Source organism: Myzus persicae, unplaced genomic scaffold, assembly GCF_001856785.1.
Source record: "Myzus persicae strain clone G006 unplaced genomic scaffold, MPER_G0061.0, whole genome shotgun sequence".
NCBI lineage: Eukaryota > Metazoa > Arthropoda > Insecta > Hemiptera > Aphididae > Myzus > Myzus persicae.
In genome coordinates, this window is record NW_019104278.1 from 316,998 (window position 1) to 337,341 (window position 20,344).

Genomic DNA, 20,344 nt, shown 5'->3' on the forward strand with positions numbered 1-20,344 from the left:
ATTTGTTTTAAAATTTATTGTTTTAGATAATTATCATTTTAATTTGAATATTGTCTTAGAAATAACAATTGGAATAGAATAAACGATATTATTTTAAGCTTACGACTATTAACTAATTGAAGAATTTATTATATACTTAAATAATTGTAATAACATATTATACTGACACAATAATAAATAATCACTATAATAAACTGTGTTTAGATTAGTTTTCGGATTGCACTAATCTATACTACATATATGTAGTATGATGAGTACCTATAATGATTAATGATCATTGGCATATCTAGGAGTACTGAGTGGGGATTTCCACCATCCACCCGAAATTTCAATAAAATTTCAATATGATTTCATTATTCCGTGAACTTATTACGCGAGACTCAACAACCATGTTTTAAAATTGTAATTTGTATAAAGATTGGTGCACAACATCTTAACTGCTAAATATCACGAAATCAGCACACCACACTGTCCACGCTCATGCAAGATTCTATTTAAACCTCTCCCTTATATGACAAATTAACAGCACCAACACCCATAAAAAAAAAATCAAAATTAAAACTTATCCACATTTAATGGCCTATATCTATAAGAATATGGTTGTATTATATCTTTTTTAAATAGGTTCTAAAACAATGATGATTAGAATATTATGCTACTTGTATTTTATGTAGGTAGAAAAACAAGAAAAATAGCAAAATAAATGTGGTAATTGCTAGTATGATTACGGCATTTGATTACTTGAAATATACAAATGGTTCACTAAATTATATTTCAGATTAATATTTCAATTTGATTTGTTATATCTATTAAGCACGTGACTTCTTTTTCATCATCCTTGATTTCTGTACGTTCATAGTCGATTTACGTTGAAGTTGAAGTAAACTTAAGACTTGTTTGCTTAATACATCCACCAAATTCTGTAAATAAATGTACGACGTTAGGACTACACGGAACACAAAAAAAATAATTGATCTGTTAGTACATGACGGCTTTCAGTTTTATTATCCATGGTTGAATTTAAAATTTTTATGGTAGTATCTTGCAGAGTAGTTATTTCTTTTATTTTATTTAAAAGTGCAATTGACTTATCCGTTAATGATTCATTCGAATCATTATCCACCAATTTTTCTTTGATTATATCCTACGCAAAATAAGTTAGTATTAATTATTTTGTATATTAGTAATTCCTATTGTTTATTTGATTAGATATTAATACTTGACGGGCTATCATGAATTCAAACAGTGTATGGTAATCCAAATTTGGCTTTAAACTATCAATTTGATTGGTAACATTTGAACCTAACAAGTTAGTATAACATATGGATATATATATATATTGTACATAAAAAAATTATATTTACTAGATACGGCTGTCGATTTCTGTAAAATAGTAGGTGGTTGAATTTGATGCGGTATTGAACTGATAAAATGGAAATTATAATCTACAACATTTGATTCGAGTGTAATACCTGTGAGCTATTCAAAAATCATAATTTAACCAAAGTTTGAAACCAATTCAGGACTCAAAGTCTTAAAATAGGTCAGTACTCAGTAGGTACATCAATGATATGTTATAAATCGTTAGTTAAAATTTTAGATTTTCAGTATTTTAAATTTGTTACTTTCTTATCGTAAGTGCACGAAATTGTCCAATCATATTGATTTGTATCATTTAGTATATTAATGTAATCGATGTCGATATTCTTGATTAAAATAACCTCGATTACAAATACTATACTTGTCGAGTTTTCAGCTTCATATTCTTTTGATACTGAGAATAGATACAACGTACTTGTGTCAACAACAAATTACTTTTAAGTGAATTGATAAGTATAATCTAGCTAGGTATGTACATTAAAATACTTATTTAATAGGTAGTTATTGAATCAAACATTTGTGTTTTTAAGTATATTTAATAAATAAAGAGTATGGACAAAATTATTCTCTAAATAGAGAATTATTACATATTAACATATCATTTTCAATATATTTTTAGAGGTGAAACGTACAATTTACCACCAGTAAAGTGATGCTACGTATTTTAGGTTGGTAAGTGATAGAGGTTTGGGTACTACTATGACAATACTGATACGGGTCTGATAAATTCATCTGGTTAACAAAATGTCTATACTCGTATTTAGTTAGGTCTCCCCTACTGTGTCGGTCCGTTAGTTACCAGTAGGTACATAGTTACGATAACTGATGTTAATTTTTCCACTTTTATATGAGTATTCATAATTTAAAAACAAAAAACTAGAAATACACTTAACTAGTCTTACTAATATAAATACTTTAATACTACAGTTGAACAAATTATTAATTTAATAACTGTTTTATTTAGAGTAAATTCATACTATACTATTCAGTATAAAAAAATCAAAATACAAGTATGTATTAAAAATAGATTAGATTCATAAGTACTAACCAATATAAAAAAGTAATATAAAGGTTATTTAATTGTGTGGAGTGTCGGCCTGGCACACCAAAGGGGTTATGGGTCAGTTTTTATAAGCGGCCACATAATGAACGGCTTTCTTCACTGTAAATTAAAATTTAACCCAAAAATTACTTATGGTCAATTACTTTTATTTATACTTTACGAAGCCCTACTCCCTGTATAGATCAGGAACACGCCAAGGAAAAAAACGGAAGGTCCCCGGCCGCTGGTAGTGTATGGAATTGTTGTTTATTGCGTTGTATGATATTAAAATACACTTAAAAACCGAGAATTTAGCACTCTCGCAGAGTGAGCTTTCTTTACTTGTTTATATTATTGTTTGCATAGATTATTGTGATTAAGATATAATATAAATAAATACACAATTTATTTTAAGTACCTGAATTATTAGAATTCTTAATCTGAATTTGTGAATTATTGGTGGGATGTGGATCTAAAAATATAGCTGGGATAAATGCTGTTTTTCCGCGTGTACGATACGATGCAAATACTGTAGAAATATCGTCAGTGAGATTTACGTCTACTACTCGAATTTCCATCATTACATCATCTAGGTGTTCTAGATGACAGTATATTGTGTACAAAGCTGCTTTTTCAACGTTAAGAATCGCCCTGGGCAGTGGGTAGAAAAATAAAATATAATCAATATGTTTTACGTTTTTGGAATATATGCTACTTATTACTTACCTAGCCAATAGGTTCTCAGCATTAGGCTTGTAAAACCTATTTTTCACATGCTTATTAACAAAATCGGGCGTATTAATATGATCACACACCGTTGTGTTGTATTTCTGTAAGCTATAATCCTTTTGCGTTCCGCATGAGTGTAAGATCTCATACGGTCGTCCAAATAAATCAAGTTTATAACTAACATTTTTTAAATCTAGGTTTTTTTCTGAAGTCCATCCTATTAGCGAGTATCCCTTAGAAGTATTACTAACCATATACATACTCATGTCAATGTTCATTGGTATGACTTCCATTTGAGTATCGTTGTTGATCAAAGTTAAATTAATATTGAAATTGTCGCTATTTTTGTATGAAAATTTTATAACTGTTGGCACCAATTCCTAAAACAATTAATTTAAGCTGTCTTTCTGGTCTAACAAGCATAGCTTTCAAGTTTTATTTGTTTATTATACGATTCTAAAGATAAGATTACTTAGCACTTAGCAAAGGTACTAAATACATATTTTTACTGATCTTATATAGGTTCCTATTGCTTCAAATCTATTATGCAAATACAGCTGAAGAAATATTTTTTTAATAGCGCCTCCAATGATATTATTATTAAAAATAACTACAGTCGGAGTTTAAAAAACTACAATCTAAATATTGTTCTCATATATGTAAGCATTATTAATTTTTCCATAATTTAAGAATATTTATTCCATGTACAAAGTAAACAAATAATTACAAAATATCATATCATATAATTATAAGACTGAAATTATTGTTATTATTATTTTTGTGACTGGTTGGCCTGGAACTACTTATCCAATCCTTAATTGTTTTTTTTAAATGTATAGAGAATACAACAGAGCAGGCTTTAAGAATAATTCCAATTCAGTATATTTAGACACAATTGTGTTATGAATTTTTATAAATAATAGCAGAATAGATAGAATGTTGGTGCTGGGCGTTCTGCAATTTCCATTTCTATATAAATACATAAATATTATGATGTATGGTTATAAATGTTAAAAATAATGCTAAAATCAACCCCCTTTTGGAGGGCGTTTCACCACGACAATAATTTTGGTGGAGGAAGGGAGATGCTCACATTGCATTTGAATGTTCTACTTAATCAGTGAGTTAATTACAATTTTATCAGAGATGTTCCACCTCCTAAGTCCCAAGATTTACCAATTTGCTTTTTTTCCATCAAAAACATAGCAAAGTTCTGTGCATCAATAGTGTACCTCCTGATAGCAGACTAGTTAAAATAATAAAAGTTAGGTAGATTTAAAAAAAAAAATGTTTGGAAAGTTATTTGTAACTATCTATAAATAGTTGGTTAAACTAAATAGTAAATAGAAAAACAAAACTATATATTTATTACTTGGGTGAGTTTACCGTGTAACTCAGCTCGTTGCTTATAATTTTACAATATTGTTTATTTTTTGATTAATTCATTTAACTTACTGATTTCGAATGTGTATTTAGTTCTAGACGAAACAATAACAGCGTATCGATAGGTTTTGCAGTATGCTCATCAAAATGAACATTAACCACATAATTAAATAAATCATTTTTAAAATGATATTCATCCAAGTCAATCTCGCCAGAATGCAATACATTGCTACATGTCACATATATAATATTATGAAATGTAAATCTAAGAGAAAAAAAATGAACTTACCATAATACTTCAAACATATTTGCATAAACAATTTTTGATGCCGTTGGTTTACTGCTTTGCGGTCTAGACGAAACTGACCTAATAAAAATAATCATTTTTAAAATCATGTTGTACGATTCTATTGAACTGATTTCAATACTTACGTGGGACTTTTACCATGGCCTATTCTAGATTTGACAACAGATTTTTTTATTACTATAGACTTTTCGGTTTTTATTTTTTTCGGACTTGAAGCAGATTTCGGTTTATGTATGGCTTTATTTTTTAAACCTAATGCTGAAATCTGTTTTAGTCCCAATGATTTGTTTTGTAATAATTCTTGTAATTCCGTGTATAATTCTGCCGAAGGGTTTGGGTCATTAGGAGACTTACTCTCTATAATGTTTACCATGGCCGATTGAATTGTCTACGAATGTATACTAAGCAATTATAGTTCTAATCATATTTCCTATTGTTAATTAATTTAATATCGTTTATTTACTTTCGAAATATTCGATAATCTTTCAATCTTCTCCAATTCGGTTTCGTTTTTAATGGAGGGTGGTATAAACATAGAGTAAAATCTTAGTAAGCTTTGTCCACGGTCACCTGTATTTGGCTCCGTGGTACATAGTTGTGAAAACGTTTGTTTTAAAGGCACTAAAAATATGTAATATCATGTATATGAATAATGAATATTCAACATTTTTATTTGGTTCTATTCAAGTACTATACGATGAGAAAATTACTCTAAGAACATACAACACCGTCAGGTGTTAAACGTTTGCATGTAGAATATTAAGTAACTCGTTGTTTTTAAAATAGTAATTTTCTCAACACAAAACCACGCATCGGGAATATTGTGAAATACCACGTGTCATTTTATATTTTATTAGTACGAGTACCGGAATACCTCGAGTGTTTAACTAAGATTTCTATCATAATCAAACATTCAACAGAACTAACTCACCTAGTAAGGCCGTCAGCGATTTGGGTCGATTGGTGAGTTTTTCGTAAACGGTTTTCACCGTATTGAGGAGGGAGAAGTCTACTGTCGATTCGATTGTCAGCGAATACTTGGCCGGCAGTTCACCCCATATTTTCAACACGTTAATTCTGTTGGTTTTCATATACGAACGCATGAACTCGAAGTAAATAATTGTAATAATAATAATAGTAGTAATAATAATAATAATAATAATAATAATAACAATGATAATAACTATTATAATAATATACCATACAAGTATTATTACGCCCTACACGTATATGTAAATGTTGCGCATGTTGAATGTACGCTGCAGACGGTATAATATGTATACTCACCCAGGTTTAAAATTTATCACGACGTATGACACTCCTCTTGTGCGAATGGCAGACAGCGGTGTCGGAAGTTTCGTCTCGTACCAGAGAAATTGTTCCACGTTAATATATGGACAATCAATTACATAGCGATTTGAAGGCGCGTCTAGTTCAATATTACCGTTATGGATTGTATAGTTTTTGCACACTGATAATGTGAAAAGCATAGCCTGGCAATACGGTGACTCGAAATCTATTTTTTTTTTTTTAAGAAATATTAAACATAAATAAATACATACAACTATAGTTATGTGCAGCGTTCAAGTATGTAATGTTAAAATCTATTTCCGTCGCACAGAAAAAGGATACGTAAATATGCGCAGCATTGATTGTTTGTAGACTGATAAATATCGTTTTCCGGACTATCTTCGTTTTCAAAGACGACTGACTTAATAAATCGAAACGATTGGTATTTTTTGATGTAAAATTGCACACATCTGAAATAATAAATGTTGTGATATTATGCGTAGCGATGTATTTTGAATGCCATTTAAATTGTATACGTAGTAAAAGGTTTTAGATATGAAAAATCAAGCTCGTATTCACTGTCTTGTCCATTGGATTTATGTTTATTTAGGACTTTCATCAGTGGAGACGATTGATTTAATATGGCCGAGCATGGTGCGCATACATTTATCAATCTCATAAAATCATTTAGTTCTAAATAAAAAACAAGAAAATATCTGAAATTGTTATCATAAAAATACAATTTTTCTGTGATCCATTACACATAAGATGGAGCTATAAATGCAGCTTATCATAATATATTTTTTATTATGCTTAGGAAGGTGTTGAGTTTTGGGAGTTAGATGTTATTAGAAAACATAACAGCCGTTTCTCAGTAAAAAGCAATAATATCGGTACTCAAATTAATTGAGAATTGTTGTAATTTGAAGACCAAAATAATAATAAATTATTTTTGTTATTTTTAAAGCTAGCAAAAATAATTAAATTAAATTAACTTACATATTTAATTTGTGATTATAAAATTAATGGTTACCAATTAAAAGTTAATAATTTACTTATTATTTTCATTTGCCACGCGTAGTAGAAGCTAGCGTAAATATCAAAAAAGCGATTATTCGAATGTGATTACTATTGACATACCCACGACGAGTGTCACTGTTATTTTGTTGATAACACTGACTCTTTGGTAAACGTGTTTAGTATTTCGGTGCAATTTTTTTTGTGATATGATACTTTCCAATTTTAAATTATATATAAACAGCATATTTGTTTTAAGCACGGAAAATTTTCATTATTTAAAAATACTTAAAAATATTTTCAGGTAATTATTTGATATTAATATGAAATGTAAAATTTGTTCTACTATTGAATATCAAAAACTGATTTTTGTGGTATTACATTTGGCACAAATTTTTTCATTTGACTTTGAAAAAACCATACACTTGGGTAGGTATATAGTGATTAGTTGAATCTTACCTATATTTAATGCTGTGGTGGTTGGAACATTTTTATTTTTCTCATATATTATGTAATATAAAAGTCAGTATAAAAACAAATTTAAGTACTCTAAAAATGGGATAAAAAATAGCTAATTTGTGTTCTTAAACTTAACTTTCTTTTGTTAAGGCTTTAAAATTTGATAATTACCAACGAAGTACGCAGTAAATATGATTAAACGTTCACGTCTACATTTAAATTTAAATACATTATATAATCAAACTAATAATGCTATAAATAATATAATAACAATACGATGTATACCTATTGTAATACTAATTACATTTAACATCAATATTCAATTCTATTCAATATTAACGAGAATAATCGGTCAACGACCTTAAAATCTTTGAAATATTTTTATTAAAATTACTATCACGTTATTATCAGGACATTAACATTATTCTTATATTATAATATAAATAAATCATCTTTAACCTTAACAAATAGTAAACACACATGTCGGAGGGTCGGATAGAATCAGGGTTTACCAACCCTATTAATTGTAGAATGTAAGCTATTGAAATATGTTACCTACTTAAACTATTTATAATTATGCGTATGAAAATTGAAAATATGATATTATACTAGAATATTGTCATTAGACAACTACAAAATAAATAAAAAAAGTGTGCCGCTTTGATATACCTACAGAAAAAGTCGAAAGGGTCAATGAAATAGATGTGTTAAATTTGAATTCAATGATATTATAAAATCATTGTATCTATTAAACTAATAAACTTTATGACCAAGAAAAAATTTTTTTATAGATATTTTTTATAAATAATTAAATTTGAAGTGTAAATAAATAGCTAAAAATGTGTCAATATATTTGGAAAATATTATCTTGTATTTAAAATGGTTTTATGAGCATATGGTAAAAATTTAAAGTATCTACGGTAAATTGTTTTTGTGTTATTACAAATAAACCAAAATCTATTTTGTCATAAATTGGTTTTGCCTAAAAATTCCCGTATTTTTTAATTTTCCTTTTTTTCCTGAGGTTAGTAACAGGTATTCTTGTTGAAAATGTCTGGGAATTTTCTGTATTAACCTCTCAAATGCACCAACTAAATCTAATTTTTTACCGAAAATCACCACCAAATTTGAAAATCGAAATATTTTTTCAACTTCTTTTCGTGGACATAAACACACACACATACACAAAAAAGCACACATCATTGTAAAATCAATTACTTCATCACTCCGCTCAGAATCTAAAATCATTAATTAATTTTGTTATTTTTATTTTCTAACTATCAAAACGGTATCTATGTATTAATGTATTATCATTATTATATTTATTTATAATATCTTATATAACAACAATAATCAATAGGTATTGAATTTTAAATTATTCTTTTAAAAAACCATTTGAAATTAGTCGAAAGTAAAATCACCTATAATTGTTATCAAATCACTACTTTTTAATCTCATTTTTTAAGAAACTGTATTTAAAATGTGCTTATTATACTATGTTTGAGTGTGCCTACTCAATGCAATAACTTTGGTTAGGTATCTATTTTTATGTGTTATATCTATATAATTTTTCTAACCATTAAAAATTATCTCTGTACCGGTATATTTAATATAAAATAAGTAATCAATATTCATTAATTAATGTAAGATTACAAATCTTTATGACAAATAATACAATATTTTACTTTGTATCTTAAATATTCGCATAATTTCAAGTTGTTATTTTTATATGGAATTTTAAAATAATATTTTCTTCGTCTTTAAAGTAGGTATAGCTTGATAAGTAGTCGTTTTTATTTACTTTTTTAATGTACACATTTAGAAAAACATAAATTTAGCTATTATATTATCTCTGTTAATTAATTTATACAATAGTACATAGGTACAAAAATAAAAAAAATATTTACATATTTGTAGATTGTTTACAAATTATACAAATAAAATATTGAATTTAAAATGTTTTCATTATTTTATAAGTTTTTTTCCCTGTACTCACAGTAGAATTATGTAATATGTGTACAGACTATCTAGAGTACTTTTTTTATTCCACCGTGTTATTTATATAAGTAGGTAGAAATTAATTTTAAAGTCAACCTATTTACAAGTGGTACTTATTGAAGTTTTTATACGGTTAAAATTTATTGTAGACTGTAAATTGTTATTAATTTATGATTTAACTATTATAATTTATAATACTATATCATACAACATTAAGTAGGCAGCAGTATTAATACAATAATACTCATTTTAGTGAGTATGAAATATAAGCTACTAACAATTGATGCAATTAGTTACATAGGTATACCATGTTTTCTGATTAAATTATTGTCAGTTGCCCATTTCGCCCATCGATATTTTTTCCAAGTTGGTAATGATTTATTCTTTATCATCTTGACGTAATTCAAAAACATTGGTTGCGAGTATCGGCCCAATGGCTTAAGGTTATTCCCCTAAATGAATAGTTTAATATTAATAACTAGTATACAAACAAGAGATTCTAAAACCTAAGTTCAAGCTGGGAAAAAAATTCAAATGATTAAATGAACAATTAACATAATATTTTTTTTTGAGTTTGAAATAACTGTGAGTCTCTTACCCAAATGTTACAAGCAAATCCCAAAATCGCGTTAATTTTTATCAAATGTGATAAATGATAATAAATTAGTATTTAAATATTAATTTGTTTAAAACACAACATTAGGTATGTATAAGAAAGGTCAAAGAAAAATATATTGTTAGTACGAGTATATACTAATAGACTGCAGGGCCAGATATCCCGAGCAGCCAAACTTTGTCTCTATGCTAACAAAGAGCAAACAACCCTACTCCATAAGTTCTGGATCCTGGAACAGGAGTCACCAATTTTATCTGAATCATTATTAATTATATCCTTCAAAAATATTAATTAGTGACCTCTGGCCTAGAATATAGATGTACTTAATAAAAGTTGGACTATCTCCTCTAAATTTATTTAAAAAGAATTATATTTTTGTCACCAATTTGTTATGATTTTATAAAATGTCACTATACTTAGGACCTAGGTACCTATGTTCAATTTTAAAGCATTTTAAGGACAACGAAAATAAATATGTATTGATATTTTTAAGTATTACCTATTTAAGCGCCAAAAAATATGTTATTATTATGAAAAAAACCTATAAGTATGATATTATTGTACTATCATCACGATATAAAATATAATAAAATATTTTTAAATAAGTATTCCGATTCCCGAATACATAATAAAAGTTTTCTTTATAAGATAGTTTATAGAGAGACTGAAAGAATCATTTAGTTTTAACAAGTAGATAATTCTTGACATTTTGGGTTGTAAAATATTTTAATATCTTAAGAATAAAAACACGCTTAATATTAATGAATATTCGGGGGTTATATAATGAAATCATAATTGGAAATTTCAAGGTTTTCTCATAACCTATGAAACTACTTATTACATCATAATACAGAATGTATACAGAATACAGATACACAATAAGGAATATATTATTATTATCCAATGATATGACTTTGGTAAAATAGTGGCAATTATTTTAGTGGATAGTCTAAACTTTCCCAATCAGACAGTAAAGTTGGTCTGCTTAAAATCAGGTTTTTGAAATTATTATAATTGTAATGTGATAATAAGATGTTCTGTTTATACCTCTGGTTATCGTGACATTACTAGGTAGTAGTAGCTTAAGTATTTATAATTATTGTATTTTACTTTATACATAGTTGGTGACAATATAAACCCAATAACTATTGAGTTCGGGGGATTTGATCCATAAATTGACATAAATTCGTCGTGGTGGCATTGAGTGCCTGCGGTAGTCGTTAATTGAAAACAATCCTTATGTTTAGGGTTTTTTTTATTTTTTGATTTGCTGTCTAAATCTAAATGCCCAACATCCGAATTTGAAGAGTGAGATAAAATCGATGACCATAGATTTTCTTTTGAAATGAGTCTAAAGAGTAGAATAATTTAATAATCATGAATACAAGCAAAATTTATATTGGTGTAGAATTATAGAATTAAGGATTAAATTAAATTATTACTCTTGTAACTGAGTTACAAAAAAAAATTGTTTTAAAATATAGACACACAATAAAAATAATATGTAATTTAAAATGTAAATTTACTGGCAATTTGTTTGAATACAAGACCATCCAGTGAGACATGTTATTGTATTGAATTGATCAAAATCGTCGGCCAGAGAGTAAATACGTAACAGTCCTTTGACAAGTAATGGTAACCAAAGAACTTTGCTGTCTTCGCATAGAGGCAATAAAATGCGGCCATCGGCACTTATTGGTAAATGATCGCTGACGCATATCATACGAAACTTTCCCTTGAATAATATATCAATGTTTAAGTCTTTCCATGTTTTTATTTATTATTTAAATCATATAAATTATTTTATAACTGTTGTTTAAATGATGAAAAATTAACTTCATACAAACCATGTAAAACAATTTAAGCCAATATTTTCCATATGGATTATACTCTGGTTTTGATTTTTTATTCCACGCTACTTCAGCTTTGCAACGTGAAAAAACCACGCTAGATGGATGCCATGGTTGTGGCCACTTATTTTTAAATCGAGTTGTATACAACACAATGTGATACAGAATCCACCGATAAACCTGAATCAAGTGGAATGTAAAAATGTAAAATTGTATTTAAAGTTAAGGTACATAAATCTATGTTTTCTTCCTTAGAAGCATATCGATGACATATTTTAAGTAACATAACGTATAATTACAAATATACATAATTATAAATATAAATGAAAAACATTTACTATTACTCTAGTAGTATTCGCACTATAACTATTATACAACTAATAATTATATTTTCAAAAATGTATAGAAAATAATTACAGAGTAAAAAAAACAACGTGTATAGATTACATTCATTGTATGATATTATTATACCTATGGTGCATATTTTTAATTTCGATGATAATGATGATAATTATTATTTTTCATTACACTATATACACACTACATGTCCACAGAGTGTTTCAGTTCTGAGATGTATAAGTTATGTCAGTCTATCATACAAACCATCGGAATATTATGAGACACTATGTATGAATAGTAGGTATGTTATACGATCCTCTCCTTTAATATCATAATCTGATATTAATGCCACTTTACATTTATACGTATTTAATATAATAAAAAATTGTAGTTTATTAAAACGTATTCATTTTTTCATCATTTTTAACCACTTAACTGTTACCTAGTTGAACGATCTAAATATATTTTAAATGAAATTGTATATAGGTAGGTACCTCTATACGATGAAGATAGTTATTTATCGATTAAATTATTAGAAATGTTACGTACATTATTGTAACAATATTATTGGAATAATAATTATTATAATTATTTCTCAAGTAAATCAAGAAAAAACTATAAATCATGTTTCACATTTTATATTTGTGTATGGTGTTTAGTTGTTTTGGTTATTTGAATACTTGTTGTGCAATATATATATATATATATGTATGTATACAATTATTAAAAACATTAAATTGTTAAGAGTTTACATTTCATACATTTTATTTGGATATTTGACAAAATATTAAAAATTGGCTCATAATAACTCAAAAATAAATTTTTAGTTTCACGCTCTTTAAATTGCGATCATCTCTAACGATATGATTTTGTAGAATACACTAGCTGGTTAATGTTAGTCGTCTTATTGGTAACCGGTTAGTTATATGGAAACCTTATAAGCTTTAGTATAAATTATAATATACACAGTATACGTACATACTCGCATGTCTATTTTCATGACAGCGCTTATTGCTCACAAATAGGTTGTTCATTATAGAACAACTGGGTAGGTAACTAATAGTGGGGCAAAAGTCATAGTCGCTGCATCGTTATGTTATATTTTAATATAAACACACAACACACAAGGAATAACATAGTATTTTACACCAGTCGCCAGTTCATTTTTCTAGTGTCTTTAAGAACATTTGGTTAGGTTCATCATTTTTTGTCTTTGAAGGTAATTGATGGAGGTATTGATGTAGTATACTGGTAATTCGTGTGTTACAAATTTTTTAAAAACAACTATCCAAAGAAAAAGTATCTACAATATCCGACATTTACATGGTATTCAAAATATATACGTTGAAGGTGGTGAATGAAACCTACGATTAAGGAACCTATCATTGTAATGCATTTCAATAGTTGACTATTATTAAAAATACAAAACCGTTCTTCATACATTTTTTAATTTTCTACATAAAATATTGACCTTGGGTTATAAGAAATAAAATAATGTTTATATTAAATTGACGAGTCGCTAGAGTAAGTCACATTTCATTGATAAATAATTGTAGTAGTTATGATAATTAACTAATTTACGAGTACTTATCCGTTGAATTAATAATGCATATAAGTGTTCTGATTTGAAATGTATTGATAATTAGATTTAATTAAAAAAACAATTTTAAATATCGTTGAAAAGATTTTATTATAAATTTACTCTTATAATAATAAAAGTGTTTGTGAGAATTAACTTCCATTTTTGTATCTTTCAGATTATTGTGGAGTGATAAATATATTAGTTATTTACATTGATGTGATATTTTTTCAAATTCTAAGCGGGGAGCGACGAATGTATTGGTTTACACTGGTGTTTTTTTTTTGTGTGAATTAGGGGCAATAAAAATTCCTTCAATCTTCAGTTTGTGGCTGGTTTTTGGTCAAAAGTTTGATAGTGTTAATATTTTGAGGAGGTCAAAAGTAAAAAAATTAGGTAAGTGGGCTGCGTTTTGCTGTACATAAGGTGTCTAGGAAGTCACTATAATAGATGAGTAAATTACTTAAATTTGAATTCAACGAGTCATTGTATACGAAAAACCATTCTGAGCAAAGACGGCTAGCTTATATTATTAGTTATTAGGTACTAAGCAGGCATGTTTCATGATATTATTGTGATAAGTGATTTATTCCTTTCACTATATAATAGGCATTAGTAAACTATAATAGGTTAAATTCATTTTTGTCAAAACAATTGCATTTGAAAATGTCAGTGTGTGTATTAAATATAATAATATACCTACTCAAAAAAATTATAGTGGATTCACACGCAACTTTTTTTTAATTTCCACTAACAACAACTTGCGAAAAGCCTTGTATTATATTTTAAAGTTTCTTAACGGAGCGAAAATTTTTGTATTGACATAAGTTAAAATAACTAATTATAATTAACAATTACATATGCCTATAATAGCTCACCAAGAATCAACTTATTTTAAACATTTTTTTGTGTATAGAAAATGTTAGTATTAACATTCAGTGAAAATTTCATGGATCTACATTCTAAGGTAATTTTTGTAGAGTTACTAGAAAAACCAAAATCGATTTTGTCAAAAACCAGATTAGCATAAAAATTCTCGTTTTAGTTAATATTTTTTTTGTTTTTCCCGGTGCTTTTGAAAACTAAAGGGAATTTTAAATTTTGACCTCCCGAATACACCAGCTAGATTCACTTTTCCACCAGATAAGATATTGAAGTTGAATATCAAAGCATTATTTCACAGGAATTTTGCAAAATTTATCAAAGTCAAGAACATTTGCAAATTATTTTGAGTTAAAAATGTTTTTATGTTTTTATTTTTATATTATTCAAACAATATTATTCTTACAGTGACTTATTTATGTATAGTAAACTGTTCACTATTAATTATTTATTATAATTTTCCATATATTTTGCAATGTTATAGTTGATTCTTAATTTCCAAACAAGCACATTAAGTACAAAGATGTGACTAAATTTTATGTGGTTTTGTTTGTGAAAAATCTGTAGAACAATTAAACATCGATTTAAGTTAACACAACATTAAAAAAACTATTTCTATTTCATTCAAACATTTTATTTTTTATTTTTGTATTGCTCAATACAAACATTTTATATTTAATATATTCTTGGTTTAACAACGAATTTTGTCAACTTTTATCAACGCTGATGGTATGCGCTATGCTGTTATAAAAAACTTCAAAATTCTAGTTTAAAATCATTTTTAGAAAATGTAAAGTTTTCTGATATAATTTTCAATGTAGGTAACCCATCTACGACCCATAAGGTCATACATTTAATAAATATTGAATACCTTGAGTTTATCCATATTATGTAGATGTTAAGGTAGTGCAAACAAGGAACATTAAATTCTCAACAATAATTTAGCTGACGTATAGCGGCTTATTATAAAAATTCTTTTGTCGATGATCGATTACATTTGATTTGTTTATTTTATACGACATAGTTCTACCTTGTATAATGTAACAGCGCTACAGTACTCTTGCCGTCGCACCACACGAGATCCAAAGACGGAGCTGCGATGCAGGGGCACGAGAGGTCGGTGAGGAAGTGGTGTCGCTTGCGGTCGCCAAGTTCAAGGTCTGCGAGTCAGAGCGCGCGCGCCGGGATCCGGGGGGCAGTTTAGCCGTCCCCGAACCACCCGCGACGGGAGCGAGACGACCGGAGCGAGCCGACGACAACGCCGCCCGATGACCGACATCGGGGTGGGGGGCGTCACAAGAACCGTAGCCAGGGCCAGTGACCTATCGGGTGCGAGACGAACCGAATTTTTATTCTATCGTTTTGTCGTCGAGCGCTGCCGCCGCCGCCGCCGCCGTTTCAGTCGTCGCCGTCGCACCGTCGCCGTCGCTTTCGTCGCCGCACGTCACAACCGTGCAGTGATCGCGGTACTCCGTATACAGACACGCGCCAGTCGCCGCACACACACGATCGTCAGAGCACGTGTGCGCACGTCCGACGCGATTCAAACAGGGGCATAAGAGGGTGCGGACTCGACCGACTCCACGGCAAATTGGTAAGTCCTTATTTTATTAATATTATAATAATATATTAGTGTCGTTCAATTCAAAACCGAAAATTGTTTTTAAATTTAGTTAAATTTAATGTTCTATCTGAGATACCTATCCAAAAAACGGAGCACTTATGGTTTTTTTTTAAAATTAGTATACAAGTTGTCCAAATTGATATATTTTTAAAATTAAAATTTATTATTCATACTTAATATTTATGTCTCTTCTCAAAATTTAAATATAAAATACATTTTCGGTTTTATTGGCTGGTATCCGATGCCCGGTTTTTTTTTACAAATCTATATGATATCCTAGGAAAAATTATGAAAAAGTTGTGTTTAAAACATTTTATATCGATACACCATACACAGTAACCACATCTATATATTTTACCTAGGTACAGATGTGTACATCAGTATTTATACTACAGCTAGTGGTGTGTACAGTACTGACACTACTCTACCTACTACTAAAACACCCCTCACTGGTTTTTATATTTATATACGATCATTATGTATTGTACATGTGGTATCGGACAAAATGGTCTGTCGTCTGTAGATAAAAACAGTTCATTGCTACAATATGTCAACACGATATGCGCAATGAACTTATTAAGTGTGAGGTTTTATCTAACGATTTTTGGTTTGTCTGTCAAACCTTCTTGGAGTAGAAATAAAAAAGGGTGCGTTTTTTTTTAAAGCAGTCGTCGACGGCTAGTTAGGCAAAATTGTGCAGTTTCGTCCATCGTACTCAACGTAAATTTATATTGGTAGCAACAGGTGGCCAGGTGATGAGCCAGAAGAGATAGATACGTTATGGTAGTGCCGTAAGTCATTATTGTTCATTTCGTCCTTTTTTTTCCATGTGCGATTGCGATTACGTATATCGTCGTATTTTTAGGACCGTATAGGTACCTATTTCGTTTGCGGTGTATACCCATCACCCCATGTTGAACAATAGAATGAACATGTTGAATAAATCGAGAACTAGAGATAATGGGAGATTTTTTTTGTAAGACTGTTGAGTACCGATTTATTTTTCATAATTCCTATGAGTAAAATTAGATTAAATTTAGTTTCACCAACAAGCAATAACAATTTAGATATATAATTCATGAACGTATTGATAGAATTTTAGAAAATCTTCAAATATACGTCCTTACAGGCTACTAAAATACATGAAAATATGCGGTTTTACTGCCAATAATATCCTGTATAGAATATTATCCTAGTTAAGTGATGTATTAAAGTGAAAATATGGGTTTTATTTATTTATTTGTTAAATAATGTTAATGTGTAAAATGACTTTTATTTAAATTTATATATAATTATCAAAAATATTGATACGACGGAATTCAAATGAAAAATGTATAGGTACCAATGAGCACTCCGTTGCTGGTCAGGTTGTTAGGTATGTTGTGAAATACAACACTATAATTATTGTTACACTAATCTGTAGTATTCTGTATTGTGCATAATGGCCATATGTACTGGTAATATTGGGCGAACCGACAATACAATTCTGTTTTCATTATATGTACTGGTAACCTAACACAAGTCTTATAGTTTGCCATTTGCCCATTTTAAGAAATCATATATAAAAGGAATTTTTTTGAAGTAGGCTTATATTTGAAACCTTAAAGGGGAGTCTTGTTTCGAATTAAATATCGAATAACATTCAAAACAATTTAAACTAATAATATTTTGAACACAAGAATATTTCTTTAAAAAATTTAAGTACCTATTTTGCAAAGCCTTGAATTTTACTTAAAATAATTTTGCATTGTTATTTAAAGTACGTAAGTACGTAGGTATATCGTATAAATATTGTATAGGTCACCGCAAAATTATATTATTATACAATTTAAGTTAAACATAAACAGTTATACGCCATGTTACAATAATTAATAATTATTACTTTTGAAAACCAATGTTATTCTTATATATCTACATACTATAGGTACCTAGGTACTTCATTAACCATGCAAACAAAATATAATCTCGATGCGGATAAAATAAAATAAAATGTTACTGTTAACTTAAAATTAAACTAAAATAAAAATACTGTTATTACTTTAACATTCATTAGTGATTCATTGGTGGTCAATAAATTATCTATATCGCTTGCATTTCCTTTAGGCTGGACGGTAAGTCCATCAATGCTAAATATTTCGCCAGGTCTTTTCCATAGTTTGACACTCTGAGCAATTTCTATTGGTAGGCATTCATGGCCACCGGGGTGTTTAAATACAGGTTGCTATATAATCGTTTTTGATTATATGAATTTTATTTTCTAATCCTTAATTAATTGTTAATACATACATCGTTGTATTCGTCCCAATTTTCAGTGTTAATGAAATCATTTGACCATGAATTCCAAGGCGGTAAGAACATAGAATCATTATAAGTCATTATGAATCAGGCCCATCGAAAACTGTTTTGCATAATCATTATTTTCAAACATAAAATTAAATACTGCAACACAAATATATTACCATGGTTAAATATTTAGTATTCCGTTTTGTGTTTGTATAAAATGTGAAATTTATTGTTTTCTTTCATATAATTAAGTATTATATATTTTCGAATTTTCTTAAATATTGTGAAAACCTCTTTTGAATTCTATTGGTAATACTTATAAATAAGTACAAGTTTTAATATTTCGCTGATACAACCATTTAGGCAGAACTTTGGTTGAATTAATTTTTTTTATTGGAGTAAGGTGGACAACTTGCATAATCAAAAGTTAAGTGTCCTGGAAGCCCGCGATTAATATTTACATGGTCTATGGATGTATATACAATTCTATCAGGGAGAGGGTTATTGCAATTTTCGAAGGGCTGAGGCCTCAAGAGTTTTTCCTCTCTTGTGTTTACCTATAAATACAGTTATAATAGAATTATCAAATTATCTTAAAATTTATTTATAAAGCTACTGCAGATTATTGTAGATTATGTTGGATGAAATGATAGTTAAAAAACACTGCATGCATCTTTTTCAGAAGAAAATTAAACGGTACATTTATAAATGAACTTGAATGATAAGTTAACATTTTAAAATTTTAATTTATGTCTAATTCATTCCCATACGTCATAGTTATCAAATATATTTGATATACTATTACACTATATGTGATATGTGAATTTATACCTCTAAGAATATATTTTATTAACTAATATAACTAACTTTCAATTAATAATATATTATTTCTATTTATTCTAGGTTGTACAAGGAATCATAATTTGTTAAAATTATTTTGTTTGTTTGACAGTGCAATTTTAAGATGGCTGAATTTCGGAATTATAAGGTAAGATTATGAGTATATAATATCACAATAATCTTAATTCATATTTTATAAACAATTATTTTGACAATTTCATTTCCTGAGTTCTGAGTTAATTTAGTAATTATTTAACTGCTCTAATTTGATATAAATAATATTTGAAACATTTATGTATGTATGATTTGGAAAAGTTAGTATATACATATAATTGGAATAAAGAGTGATATTCAATATTTTTATGTAGTATGATATAGGTAAAGGTTTATATTTTCTTCTTCCTTTTCTTTGCCCGTCGCTCCCGACTATACGGGGTCGGCCACCGCCTTGGCGTACTACATCTCTAAAGGGCTTTGCAACCACCTCCGCTTTACTCACACCAGCTATTTACGTATCATTCTCTAACGAATTAATTGATTATTTTATCTTCGATAGCCACTCCACACATCCACACCTTAGTATTAGCATCTCTGCTACACTCACTATTATCTTATAATTAAAATTTAAAAAATAATATTCTATTATTATTGATTTTAAAGGTAGTTAGTACATAGTAAATTTAAAAATATTATTAAACAATTTTAATTAAATAAGAGCAACAGTAG

General features: G+C 28.4%; 2 protein-coding genes across 3 annotated transcripts in view; one reads left to right on the forward strand and one right to left on the reverse strand.

Moving 5' to 3' along the window:
- Nucleotides 1–561: 561 nt before the first annotated feature.
- LOC111040809 lies at nucleotides 562–18,888 on the reverse strand. The gene is given in 21 exon segments (XM_022324836.1): nucleotides 562–920; nucleotides 986–1,144; nucleotides 1,220–1,302; nucleotides 1,365–1,479; nucleotides 1,626–1,756; nucleotides 2,823–3,073; nucleotides 3,149–3,531; nucleotides 4,607–4,763; nucleotides 4,824–4,901; nucleotides 4,967–5,229; nucleotides 5,305–5,462; nucleotides 5,773–5,918; nucleotides 6,129–6,357; nucleotides 6,474–6,601; nucleotides 6,668–6,824; nucleotides 9,913–10,057; nucleotides 11,332–11,572; nucleotides 11,748–11,956; nucleotides 12,069–12,251; nucleotides 18,534–18,716; nucleotides 18,782–18,888. Coding segments are annotated over 21 exon segments (3,600 nt in total). The 5' UTR covers nucleotides 18,872–18,888; the 3' UTR covers nucleotides 562–809.
- Nucleotides 16,284–20,344, forward strand: part of LOC111040807 (cationic amino acid transporter 2-like) — a 31,095-nt gene continuing 27,034 nt past the window's right edge. The window contains exons 1-2 of one of the 2 annotated variants that reach the window (XM_022324834.1): nucleotides 16,284–16,465; nucleotides 19,682–19,766. In XM_022324834.1, the coding sequence (XP_022180526.1) occupies nucleotides 19,743–19,766 (24 nt within the window). In that variant the 5' untranslated portion in view covers nucleotides 16,284–16,465; nucleotides 19,682–19,742. The remainder of the gene's footprint in view (nucleotides 16,466–19,681; nucleotides 19,767–20,344) is intronic. The other variant, XM_022324835.1, reaches the window with a different exon arrangement.